A 14,663-nucleotide genomic window follows, 5' to 3' on the forward strand; every position below is an offset into this window, starting at 1 on the left:
GTTCCAACCGCAACTCCTTTATTCTAAAACTATAAATAGTCTCATAATTCTAAAAAAAGGGAATAACAGAAAATTCTAAACAAGAAGCTAGAGAAAATCTGTGGTACAAACACTATTTAATTCTCTACAAAGCTACAAGTTTAAGAATTCAAGCATTCAAGTTCAAGAACGATCAAGATCAAGACCATCAAATTCAAGAACAAGCTCGAAGCCCTTGAATTCAAAAAAAAAGTCAAGATCAAGATAAAGTTCAAATTCAAGTTCATCAGAGATTCAAGAACAAGATTTAAAGCCCTTGAATATATATTTGAAAAGGCGAATTCAAAGGAATCATAGAGATTGTAACACTCGCACTTGAAATAATAAATTGATTGTTGCTATAATTTTCCGTTCTTGATTATTGTTTTCTCGACGTGAATTTTATTGTCTACAAATTCTGGCACGCCCAGTGAGACCATCTCTACCTCTCATCTCAACTTTTCAAGCATCAATAAATAGCAAAATGTCTTCCACTATAGAAGAACAACTAGCAATCTTAACTAAAGCAATTGAAGGCATGACAAAGTGCGCACACGAACAAGATGCTAAACTTTCTAAGCTAACAAATAAGATGGATAACATGATTGAAAGAATATCAAGTCAATCACCTTTGAAGGTTTCTAAAATTCAAGATGAAGGAGAGTCTCGCGTAAAACAAAGATCAAAGAGATTCTTATCTCAGATGAAGATTTGATTCCAATTGATCAATTAAAGAACTTCATCATAGAGGATATAGAAGACAAATCTGAGTCTTCGTCCAAATTTTCTTCCATATATGCAAAGACATATACACAAAGGATTAGTAACTTGAAAATGTCTGAGGGTTATCAACCTCTCAAGCTTCAACAATTTGATGGCAAAGGAAATCCCAAACAACATATAGCGCACTTTATTGAGACTTGCAATGCTGCTGGGACGTATGGTGATTATCTTGTCAAAGAGTTCGTTCGATCTCTCAAAGAAATTGCCTTTGATTGGTACACAAATCTTCAACCTAATTCTATAGATAGTTGGGAGCGATTAGATCAAGAGTTCCTTAATCGTTTCTATAGCACGAGACGTGTCGTTAGTATGATGGAACTTGCAAAGGCTCGTCAAGGTGAAGATGAGTTAGTTGTTGACTTTATTAATCGCTGGAGAAGTCTAAGCCTCAACTGCAAAGATCGCCTTAGTGAAAATTCTAGCATTGAAATGTGCATCCAAGGTATGAATTGAGGTCTTCACTACATTTTGCAAGGATTAAATCCCAATACATTTGAAGAGTTAGCAACTCGTGCACATGACATGTAATTAAGCATGACTTTAAGAGAAGATCAACAATCTCTTGCTATGGACCTCATGAAGATAAAGATATAGAAGAACTCCAAAGTGGGGGCAAGTCTGCACCCGAAGATGACTTTGAAGAGTCAATATATATCTAGACGCTCCTTAACGCATGAGCTTAAAATGCAAGTTACAATGCTCCTTGAAACACGAGCTTAAATTGTATGTCACTTAAATCTTCAAGTTTAAGTTAAATCTTCAAGTTACAATGTTCCTTGAAACACGAGCTTAAACTGTATGTCACTTAAATCTTCAAGTTTGAGTTCAATCTTCAAGTTGAAATGCTCCTTGAAACACGAGCTTAAACTGTATGCCACTTAAATCTTCAAGTTTGAGTTAAATCTTCAAGTTGAAATGCTCCTTGAAACACGAGCTTAAACTGTATGTCACTTAAATCTTCAAGTTTGAGTTAAATCTTCAAGTTGAAATGCTCCTTGAAACACGAGCTTAAATTGTATGTCACTTAAATCTTCAAGTTTGAGTTAAATCTCAAGTTGAAATGCTCCTTGAAACACGAGCTTAAATTGTATGTCACTTAAATCTTCAAGTTAAAGTTAAATTTTCAAGTTGAAATGCTCCTTGAAACACGAGCTTAAAGTGTGTGTCACTTAGATTTTCAAGTTTTGAGTTAAATCTTCAAGTTGAAATGCTCCTTGAAACACGAGCTTAAACTATATGTCCCTTAAATCTTCAAGTTTGAGTTAAATCATCAAGTTGAAATGCTCCTTGAGACATAAGTCTAAACTGTATATCATAAAGATCTTTAAATTTGAGCTAAATCTTCAAGTTAAAATGCTCCTTAAAGTACGAGCCTAAACTGCATGTCACTCCTAGCCCGCAAGAGTATAAATTGTGTACGACACAACAAAAAAGTCACTCACTCCTCCAGAACTACGTTGTGACTTGATCTTCTTCATTGAGGTACGTAGGCACTTAGAACAATATTCTAAATTCAGTTACATGACTGTCAAAAAATCAAATGTTCCCACTTGATCTGTTACATAAGTTAAAGCTATGAGTAAGCTTTCATAAAAAACTTCAAACTTGCACCAAATGGTGGTGACTCAATGGGGGGCAAAACCTTATGAATAAAATTGTTTCAAGATGAAGTTTTAAAATCTCCAAGTATGCAAGTTGAAGTCTTCAAATTCTTCAAGCCTAGTATTTGAAAGATAAAATATCTTGACAAGACTTGAAGAAGGGGGCATTTGTAGTCACTTAAAATTTATTAAATTTAAATTTATAAAGTTGTTCTGGTTATATTAAATTAGATATATTAGTCCAAATAAATATTATGGATTAATATAATTGATTTAATTATTTAAATTCAAATAAATATGAATTTAATTAAAGCCCTCTCCATAAAGCACATATGATATTTCACTTAAATCTGATTGGCCGAAGGGAGTCCTGTTCCAACCGCAACTCCTCTATTCTAAAACTATAAATAGGGCTCTCATAATTCAAAAAAGGAAGAACAGAAAATTCTAAACAAGAAGCTAGAGAAAATCTGTGGTACAAACGCCATTTAATTCTCAAGTTCAAGAACGATCAAGACCAAGACCATCAAATTCAAGAACAAGCTCGAAGCCCTTGAATTCAAATAAAAGTCAAGATCAATATAAAGTTCAAATTCAAGTTCATCAGAGATTCAAGAACAAGCTTTAAAGCCCTTGAATATATTTTTGAAAAAGCAAATTCAGAGGAATCATAGAGATTATAACACTCGCACTTAAAATAATAAATCAATTCTTGCTATAATTTTCCGTTATTGATTATTATTTTTTCGATGTGAATTTTATTGTCTACAATTACTATCTCATAGGGAGATTAGAAGGGGAAGAGTAGTAGATGCAATGAGATTTAAATAGTTATAATGCAAATAGGTTGTTTCCTTTTAAAAAATTAGAAAATAGGACGCTAACAAATAATTACCTTTTATTATCGGGCAAAATTATTAATTGCGTAAGATTAACAATACATAGTCGGTGCATATTAGTTAAATTCATTATAAACTTAATAGTGTGAAGTAATAATTTAAATAGGTCCACATCATATCATTACTTCCGGACTTGTGGTGCACATATAAAATAACCATGATGCTCAGCATGCATGTCTAGAGGTGTTCATTGTTTGATTAAAATTAGATATAAGTTGAAAAATTAAATTGATTAAATGAATTAATTTATTTGGTGTTAAGTAGTTCTAGTTTTATATTTTTACACAAATAACAATTAATTTAATATTATTAAGAAAAAAATAGCTTAATCGAATCGACAAATTATATATATTTTTATTTTTATATATACATAATATATTATTAATGTGATTTTCATTTTAATCAATTACTGATCAAAATTGACTCGTAAACACCACTAGGCGTGTCAATGAAGTGGTGTCTACTTCATTTCCACTTCTTATATAGGATTAAATAGTTTAACACTATTTTACTAATAGCTTGTTTGATCAGAATTTCAAATTTATTTATTTTGATAATTAATTTTCACTAGTTATATTTTTTTTAAAAAAAACTTGGGAAGATTGGTAATTTATACTTGACTAATTAGTTTGAAAAGCATTAATTTTTACTAATATTAAAATAATAATTTGTGTTATATCAAGATTTCAAAATTGCCTTTAAAAATTACTTTATAAAATTTTATAAAAAACTTGTTTTTATCTTTAAAAAATCTGGTCAAAAACCTCAACTTTTTAATGATCACTAAAGTCCAGTCCTTATAGAAACAAAAAAAAAAAGGGTCTTACTAAAAGCATGACCAAGCATGTATTTCTTTGTTTTGATGTGATGCAACATTCATGTGAACATCACTAAAGTTTAATTTTGTTTACACTAAGCATGTATTTCATGATTGTGTTGTGCCTATAAATAAACGATATTTTCTTTTTTTTCTTTTCATCCAAATATCCAAAGCCTTTTAGCAATTCTGAAATTTCACAATGAAGTCTCTGTTCCTCTACTTGCTCTCATTCTTTTGGGTAAGTAAATACTTCACTTACGTATATGTATATTTTACTCTATGATTCTATTCTTTGATAAATCAAAATAGTCATAATTGGAAAAACAACAACTAATATGGTTTAATTACATGATGAATTATACTGATTGAAAATTTATTTGTTTTGTTTTTTTTTGTTTATATGTAGCTTGCTTTTGTAGTAAGCCATGCAGCGATATCTCCAGAAGTTTATTGGAAAATAAAATTACCCAATACTCAAATACCTAAAGTGATCAAAGATGTTCTTTCCCCCACAGGTTTATTATAAATTTGCCTAATTTTTGTATCATAAAATAAAATGACTTGTTCAGAGAAATATTAATTATTTTTATAAGTAGCTAATGTGCTTGTGAATTTGATTTTGTAGATCATAAATCGAATAACAATCAGAAAGTATATATCGGTAACTTTGATTTTGGAATGTGGCCTTGGCATCATGCTGCTACACAGAAAGAGATTCGTGAGCTTAAAGACGATCACAATAATTTTCTTTACAAACCTTACTTCTTCGAAAACGACTTGAAGAAAGGAAATATCATCAACTTTCCTACGTTCAATGATAAAAACGATGCACCATTTCTGCCTCACCAATCAGCCATTCCCTTCTCATCGAAAAAAATTCCAGAAATTCTAAACTATTTCTCAATCGATAGTAATTCAAAGGATGCTCAGACGATTAAGGAAACAATCGGTTTATGTGAAGAGCCAGATCACCACAAAGAGAAGAAATTTTGTGCAACCTCATTAGAGTCGATGGTAGATTTCATGTTATCCGAGCTAGGAACGAATAATATCGAAGCAATTACAACGGAGGTAGAAGGGGAAAGTAGTCAAATATTTCAGAGATACACCATGGAAAAAGTTGAAGAAATTGCCGATGGGAATAACATGGTATGCCACAAAGTAAACTATCCATACGCAGTGCATTATTGTCATGTTGGAGGAAGAACGAAGACGTTCATGGTAACAATGATAGGAGTTGATGGAACAAAAGTTAAAGCGCTATCAGTATGTCACCAAGATACTTCTCTGTGGACGCCAAAGGGATTACCTTTTGTAGTGCTAAATGTTAAGCCTGGAACTATCCCTATCTGTCATTTCCTTCCAAATGATCAAATTGTCATTTTCCCTTCCAAAAAGGCCACTAATTAGGCTATTATTTGTATGATATTATCATAATAATAGAAATGAATATGGGTTCATGCTATTTATTTTTGTGTCTGTGAATTGCATTATGGCTTTCATATATCTATTAAAACATTCGGAAATATTTTTGAGATTTAATTGTACGTGCAAAAAATGATTCGCGACCTTTTGTACACTATCATATTGGAGTTGAGTTGTGAATTTTTCCATAAATGACAAGTTAATTTTGCTGCCACTGCAGGGGGCAAAATATATGTTAACAGTCACAAAAGTGATTGGTCAACAGTCATTACACGAATGAAGTCATGAATCATGGATATATGAATCAGAATATTTGGAAAATAATCATGTGCGAATTTATATAAAAGAGAATTTATATCCTTCATTTCATTTCGTAGGAGATAGCTCGCGATGATTTAATATTTGTTATTGGATTCAATGTCATCTCAAAAGAAATTTGTGTCATATGATTGTCAAAATTGTATCTCTAAATCAAACTATTCAATCGGTTCTCCTTCAAAAATAAGAACTGTACTTTAGTGTTAGGTATTTGTAGTTAGAGTCTGACTACTTCGATTTGTGATGCATAGGATCACAATAAGGGGAACCACTTTCTACAGCAGTGACATAACATTTTTCTATTGAATTAACAATATTATTAATTTTAATTCAAATTAGATTCTTGCAATATCACTTCTGAAAATTTGTTAGCATATTGATTAAGCATCGTAGTTAAAGGAACTCTATGAATATTGCAATTTTTTTTAAAAATAATTTTTGGCCAATTCATGTTTAAAACAGTAGTACTAATTACAAGAAACTTTGCAGAAACACAAAATTGCTAAAGTTTTAATAAACCAGTGAAGAACGTATGCACAATGTCCTTCCAAGATAGGATGAAGATCAAGCCCACTGAATGCACAATGTCCCCTTTAGGAAATTATTCTCCTCTAATATCCGAGTTTGATTCGGAATATGTCCTCCCAAGATAGGATAGAATGATCACAGCACCAGTGTATTGATACCAAAACGCTAGTGTCAGTGAACCACTCAACTGCTGTCACACCCGAAGAATACACCCCAGATGAGACCGGCGTTGTTAACCTCTCAGAGGTCGCAGACAAGCCTCTTCTTAGCTTTCATCACAATCATACAGCTAAATTTGCGGAAAAATTAAAAACTTTTAATATACTAAAAGAAGTATACTTAAACTTCATACTTAAGATTTATAAAAAGGAAAAATTACATAAATTAGTATATTTTTAAAAATAATTACTGATTTTAGCGATATTTTTTGTTTATTACCATTTATAGCAATATTGTGATGAATATGTAATATGTATTAAAAGTGAATTATGTATGCAATATATTTGAATTATAATTATTTTTGAAATATATTATATTTGTTTGGTAAAAAATTGTCACATTGTATTATAAGTGTATTAAAATGTGTGATAAATGTATTATCTATCATTAAAACTTGTATTATATTTGAATAATAAAATTATCTTTGTAATATGTATTAAACTTGTATTATAAATGAATTAAAAGTGGTCAAGTGAAAAAAAAAGCTATTGCTATAAATGGTAAATATTTTTTTTATCATAGTATATTTATGTAAGTTTAAACATACAATATTCTAAAACTGTCTCACATATATAGAAACCATCTAAGAGTGCAAATCTGAACTTAACCAATAATAGTTAATATGCCATATAGGTCTTATTACAAAAGAATCCAAAGAACATAATGGAAATAGCGTATTCTTAAAACTACTAAAAATCTACGTAAGCTAGAATATGAAAGATAGCATCCCCGAACATGAGGACCTACCAAGACTTGGAGAAAGAGTTCCAAGCTTCTTCAAATCGACTTCCTTAAGCTTCAATGGCCGGAACCTACAGTTGTAGTAATGTAAAGTGATGGAGTTAGTACGCCACATGTACTAAGTATGGGTATATGCACATAACAAATAAGTACATGCATGAAAAAGAATCATTTATCATATCTTTATAAAACATGCTAAGCCATATGATATGAAAATCTTCAATGCACATACCATATAACATATACAAATTAAGGATTTCATTGACATCAAACATGAACACAATTAAAGACATATTATCATAGTCATGTTAACTTTTCATATTCAATCAATCACATAACTCAACATATAAAACACTTACCAATGATTCCATCCCCAACCCACAAGTGCAATGGTCATGTGAAGCCTCATAACCCCACACAACCAAGTAAATAAGATAGGAGACCATAAGTAAAACTTTGCTTCATATAACTTGTAAAATAATTAGTCATTATTTCATATAGCAATATAACCAAATAACATATTCATCATAATAGCCAACATTCATGTAAGAGTAACATCATATATCATAAACATATACCTTTCATATCATCATATTAATTAAGAACAATCTCCTAGGACTTCCCTTAGAGTCGACTTGTGCAATGTCTAGGTAGCATCCCATACCACTACCTATACTAAGCAAACTCCTCAAGTCACCCTAGTCGACGTTCACTTACTTGTCTTTCGTTTTACATGAGGGAAGATATGCCTAACTGACGTAGACCATGTGAGCTAAACATGAAATTCAGTGTCTTTGCCACACCGAAAAGAGGTGGTCTACCGGCCAAAGTAAAACCTAACATGACATAACTTTCTAGGTGGATCCACTAGCTAGTATCCTATGGTGGCAACATAGTTCAAGAACTAGGAGATGTATTAGAGACCCATAGTTCCACATTACATGGCAGCCTCAATCTCATGAGAATCATTGTGAACCTACTTTCCCTTAGGGAAGGGGCACTTCACATATCTAGTTCATCGGTACTTAGCTTAAGTCTCTTTTCTTGAAATAACCTTTAATTTGTTTTTCATAATAAACTTATCATAGGTCATTGGAGATTATCTCCTTGTATAACATGATCATGAGCTCTTTTAGATTAGATGAGAATTGTCCTTTCATTGTAACCTTTCTTTTGTGAGATTAACATAACATAATCACCTTATGTAAAGTATACAAGGGATATCATAAACTTGCATATTCGTGTTCTTATCATGATCTCACAATTTACATATTCATAGCCAGCATATTCACATAGCAACATCATACATACTTTTCATAACATAGCATCACAACTTATAGTCTAACATAAACATCTTAGAATAATCACAATTTTAGAAGACTTACTCTTGTTTCCAAGAACTTTATTCATCATGCGATACTTAGTGAAATACTCAATGACATAATCAGGAACTCATAAAATCATGTACAAGATCAATACATAGCATAGGTGAAGGTAAACGAGTCATAAAAGGGTTCATTCAAGTCTTAATCCCAATCCTAACATTTACACGTTAACAAATACCATAAACGGTCCATTTGAAACCATCACTTAGAGAAATATCATGTATCACACCTTATTTAAATATTATCAATCAAATACTCAACAATTCGTGTGAAATTAGCTATGTGAAACGTTTACTTTTCATTAAAAAAACATAAATCTAGGGTTAGAAGAAAATTCGTTTTGTAGAGTAAAAACCCTAGTATTTGAAGTTCTTGAAAACTTATCTTGAACGGACCTCTTGGGGAATGAAATTTCATGAGTGAAAATCATACCTTATAGATGAAGAACCTACGAAAATATGATTGGAGACTTTGAAACCTTCGTCTTCTTCCTTATGCTTTTTTTGTTTATCAATGGAGTTTGGAAAAAAGAGAGCGTTTCTTGAGAGAGAATGAAATTTCGTTTGATTCTGATTTGGGACGTGTAAATGTGGTCTAAAACTGACCTAATATCAATATATAAACGTCCCAAGAATTATCCTAAAGATCCTCCACTCAAATTACCTAAAACGCCCCTCCTAGATTGACTACAACTAGGAGAACATTTAACTTAGGGTCTCGGGTTTTGACTAGGATTTAAATTAATTAATTAAGTTGCTAATTTAATTAATTAAGTGACCTAGGATAATTACTAAAGTACCCCTACGTCGTTAGGACCATAACCAACCCCTTTGGACCATCCTAGGTTAGGTACTAGGATGTTTCTTTAGTTACTTACTCGGCTAGTGTCACCCGGTTAGGTCTTAGGTTGTCAGGTGCACTTGTTAGTTTATTTTTATTTGTCCTAGGTTAGTTAGCTAGTTAGGTAAGTTAGTTAGAGCCTAGTACTGGTTAGGAAGCTAAGCCCCGTGTGGCTTGGACCGACGTGCGCTTGCCTCCTAACCACCCTAATCGAATCGGTTGGGCTTGTCTTCTTGTCTCTCGGCCGGCAGCACATGTGTTTTTATTACAGGTATAATTCCTCAACAAGCTTGGATTGGGGCATTTGAACATCAAAGTGTATTCTAAGTTACTTGTCAATACATAGAAATTGGCTAACACTCTTAAGCCAATATTTTCTAACATGCCTAATATTACTAAATATTGTACAATGGGATGTCTATGTACCTTAATACATATTCGTAAAACCTAATAGGCTCTTCACTGGACAATTATATTTTCTGGGAACATCATTTTAAGCATTATTAAATATATTAAGCTCCAGTCTAAGTCATGAAATTTTTGAAGTGTTACAACTGCAGTAAGTACACGAAAAGTATTTGTGCAGAAAAACAGAAGAAATTAGAAATTTTCGTAAGTAAAGTCTAAAGAATTTTCGGTATTTATAGCCAAGAGGAACTGGTTCGGAAAGGTTGCAACCTTTTATAAACCACACGGCCATTCTACAAAGTTTGCAACCTTTCAAACGATCATGGTTGCTCCTGAAAGTTGCAACCTTCTCCAACGACAGAAAATTTGAATAAAACGGAAAAATCATTTTAATAAAACGGGTCGCACGGATCCTAATCGGGTCGGAATGTTTTAGTTAATCAAGTAAAGAGTTAAAAACGCTTTGGTCATTTAATTTAATTAAATAAATAAAGAATCATGCCATTATTAACACTGATTTTGCAAAACCATTTTTGACACGTGGTCGATTGTAATTCGGCCACATCATCAAATTTTTTTAAAAAAAAGTCATAATTTTTAAGAAAAAAAATGAAATTAATTATTTATTTATTTTTTCTATTTAAAAAATTGATGACGTGGCCGAATTATAATTAGCCACGTCATTAATTTTTGTAATAAAAAATTCAAAATTCTGAATAAAAATTGAATTAATTTTTTTTGTATTTTTCTATTTAAAAAATTGATGACGTGGCCGAATTATAATTGGTCACGTGTTAAAAAATGATTTTGCAAAACTATTGCTAAAAAATAATGATATTAATGAGTCTTTTCTTTAACAGTAATAACATAAATTAGTCAAACTTTTAACTGATGTCATAAATGAGTCTTTTCTAAAAATTTAATGACATATTTAAGTCTTTTCCTATAAATTAAAGATGGATCAATTAATTTCTTTTTCTCCCCGCATTAGATAAAGGTTTATTAGAAACTGAACAAAGGTGAAGGGGATGAGCACCAAATTTTTCTTATACTAACTACTATCACCCTAAATAAAAATACATTCTTGACCAAGTATAAACTCAGCCTACAAAATGGTTCAACTTCTGTTATTTTCATTCTAGATTGAAATAATTAACTAAATTTGATAGAGACATGACAAACCTTCAGCATTGATGGAGAAAAAAGCTCCAAAATCAATACATTAACTCGAATTCTTCAACTTCAACATTGTATTACACTATAAATCTGACCATTTGAATTGAAATTAGTCTTGAAATATTTGAATAGGTTAGGTTATGAGGGTTAACCGGTTAAAGGGAGAAAGAGAGATGATAAATCTATTTTTTATTTTTATTGGGTTTGGGTTTGGGTAGGGTGGGCATAAACACCGAAAAACTGAAATACCGAATCGAACCGAAATTTTTCAGAATTTCTGTTTTGGTATTTCGGTGTTCGGTTTACTTTTTTATATTTTTTGGTATTTCGGTTCGATTTTCGGTACGTATTATTTTGGTTTTCGATATGTCGGTTTAAACCCGAAATATTATACTATAATTTATATTATATTAATTAATAATTATTAATATTAAATAATTTTCTTAAAAAAACCTTATGGCCTATTGCCCTATTCCTCTCTCTTTCATCTTTCTCCTGACTTTCTCTTGGTCTTTCATCTTCCTCTTGGCTCTTTCATCTTCCTCTTCTTCCTCTTCCTCTTCTCCTCTTCCGCCAGCCAGAAGCAGCAGTCGCGCCGTCCGCCAGAAGCAGCAGCAGCTAGGGCTGGCAAGGGGACGTTTGATGTATTCCCATGTAACGGCTATTAATGAAAAAAATCCGCTTTGTTCTAGTTCATTCTCTTTCCCTGTTTTGTGCAGAAAAATTGTTGATTTGAATTCTTTTTGAAATCTCGTTTTTTTCTTGTATATTTCTCACATATACAAGCTCAAACACGGGGAAGGGGACTGGAGGACGGGACGAAGGGGGACGGGACGGGACGGGGGATGGGGAGAGGGGATTTGACACGGGACCGGGATTGGGGGGACAAAAATAGGTCCCATCCCGTCCCACTATATATATGGGATGGGATGGGATTTGGGGGACGGGACGGGACGGCATGGGATGGGGATTTTTTAAAAAAAATATTTATATATTTTTATTGAAATTATACGTCTTTAGCTAATAAATTTTAAATTTAATTTTTGATTTTCAAATATCAAAATAAATTTTCAAATTTAAAGTTTCAATTTTCAAATTTTAAGTTTCATGTTTCAAATTTCAAGTTTCAACTTAAAGTTTTAAATTTCAAATTTGAGAAGTTTAAATTTGTAATTTAAATATTTTAAAGTAATGTAAATTGTAAACTTTAAATTAAGTATTTTAAAATTAGTTTAGTACTTTAGTATATACTTAATTGTATATATTAAAATTAAAAAGCAAAACAATAATTGTATAAAAAAAATTGAACAAAAGTTAAAACCTTCAAAATTTATTCAATAGAACTTAGAAGTTACAACTTACAATTAACAAATATTAGTGGAGTAACTAATCTACGCAGCCACCTTCTAGGAAGGGTTCTGTTTCAATTAATTCTCGAATGTAATCTAAAAATATATGTTTTCTCCTTTAAAATTTAATTCTAATTGTCGCATCATATCGATGGTGATATCCTCCGGTGTTGGCAAACTTGTTAGAAATTCTTGTGCCTCTAATTCATCATCACTGCATTCAATTTGTGTTTTGATCCAACTTGCTTGTTTTTTACTTAACTTTGACAAATTGTTATCCCTCCTTTCGGCATTGGACCAGTCTCTAAATAAAACTATTGTTACCAAACTGTCTTCCGCCAATGAATGTTTATGATCACCAATTTGAAACCTTGCTGCACTGAAAGCAGCCTCCGATGCAACTGATGAAGCTTGAATAGCTAGAACATCACGAACCATTTTGCTCAAAGTTGGAAATGCATCGCTTCGCCTACTCCACCATCCTAATAAATCTTCATTGCCATCTTTGATTTCCAATACTTCTAAAGATTGATTAAGATATTCTTCAAAATCATCACGGTTAGTAGAATTATGACCAAGAAAACCTCGCATATAACATGAAATTGGAAGTGACGAATCAATCTCAACATTAGAAGTTTGACCAACTTCTCCTTGAAAATGTTCAATAGTTCTATATTTTTCATATAAAACTTTTGCTTCTACTTTTATGCTAGACTTACACGCTTGACAATTTGGAATTTCTTCCGGTAAAATTTCTAAAGTTTCATAAAAAGTGTCAACAAGGCCTTGCACACCTTGTAATTTATAAGCAGGATGAAGTAAAGTAGTCGTTAAAAAAACTCGAGGAATAGGGAAAAAAACATTTTTTAAATTTTTCAATCATACCTTCAATTGCAACTCTAAATTTATCTATTTTTTTATATTTACAAAATTGAATTGAAAGAGCACAAATATTTATTAATACAGATGAAATAGTAGGATAATAAATTCCCGAAAACATGGTAGTAGCATCATGAAAAAGTCTTAAAAATTGTAATAGTTCTTTAGTTTCTTCCCAGTCTTCATCACAAATTCTATCTAATGGGTCAGCATTATGAGCATTAAAAACCATTTGTATGGGTCTTCTATATTTATAAGCAACCGAAAGCATTTCGTAAAGAGAACTCCCCCTTGTTTTAATATGTTTTGGAATTTTTCTAGGTGACAATTCACATAGTGAACAATGCTCATTAAATTCCCTAATTCTAGCAGCATTGTTTGTATGAAAAATCCAGGTAACAGCATATTCAACTTTTACGCTACCACAATCAAATAATGAAATGCCATCTTGTACAACTAAATTTAATATATGTGCAACACATCTAACATGAAAAACATTATTGTCAATTGGACATAATCTAACTTTTAACATTTTAGCAGCGTTTGTATTATTGGATGCATTATCTAATGCGACAGACATTATTTTATCTATAATCATGTAATAATCTAAAACACTTAAAATATTTGAAGCTAAATATGCACCAGTTTTTTTTCTCTATACATAGTTTATAACTTATAATTCTTTTTTGCAAATTCCAATTATGATCAATCCAATGTGCAGTAATAGTTAAATAATCATTTCCATTAACACTACGACTCATGCCCAAAGTTATAGACACTCTACTATCTAATATGCTAAATAAACAACGAAGAAATTGACAATGTTTACCTTGATATTCAAAAACATCATATTTAACAGTATTTCTTGAAAAGCCTCTATAATCCGGATTATAAGTTTGTTGAATATATTCAACAAAACCGGGATTTGAAGGAAAACTATAAGGCAAACCACAAACAGAGACCATTTTAGCTAAATTTTCTCAATCTAATTCCTTATTATATTTACGTTGTGTTATTGGACCAGAGGGGTTAAAAGGATCTAATGTTCCTTGAACCATGTTAGAAGCCCCTATCGATGCATTACCGGTAATATCTAATTCATTAATTGAAATTCCCTTTTTTCTATTGGCTAATGCTTTAGCTTCTTTATATTGAATCGGCACACAAGATAACAAATGTTTATCTAATCCCCCCGTTCCACCTTGACCCCCACCTTGTTTATGTTTAAAAGGTTGCTTACACTTATTACAAATAGCAACACTATTTTCTTTATC

General features: G+C 31.5%; 1 protein-coding gene across 1 annotated transcript; it reads left to right on the forward strand.

Annotated features, from left to right (window-relative positions):
- The first annotated feature begins 4,269 nt into the window (after window positions 1-4,269).
- LOC107009594 (BURP domain-containing protein 5-like) lies at window positions 4,270-5,590 on the forward strand. Its single transcript, XM_015208938.2, has 3 exons — window positions 4,270-4,359; window positions 4,528-4,636; window positions 4,747-5,590. Exons 1-3 carry the CDS (start codon window positions 4,321-4,323, stop codon window positions 5,529-5,531), a joined length of 933 nt encoding a protein of 310 aa, XP_015064424.1. The 5' UTR covers window positions 4,270-4,320; the 3' UTR covers window positions 5,532-5,590.
- Window positions 5,591-14,663: the final 9,073 nt, after the last annotated feature.

Source organism: Solanum pennellii, chromosome 2 (assembly GCF_001406875.1).
Source record: "Solanum pennellii chromosome 2, SPENNV200".
Classification (NCBI taxonomy): domain Eukaryota; kingdom Viridiplantae; phylum Streptophyta; class Magnoliopsida; order Solanales; family Solanaceae; genus Solanum; species Solanum pennellii.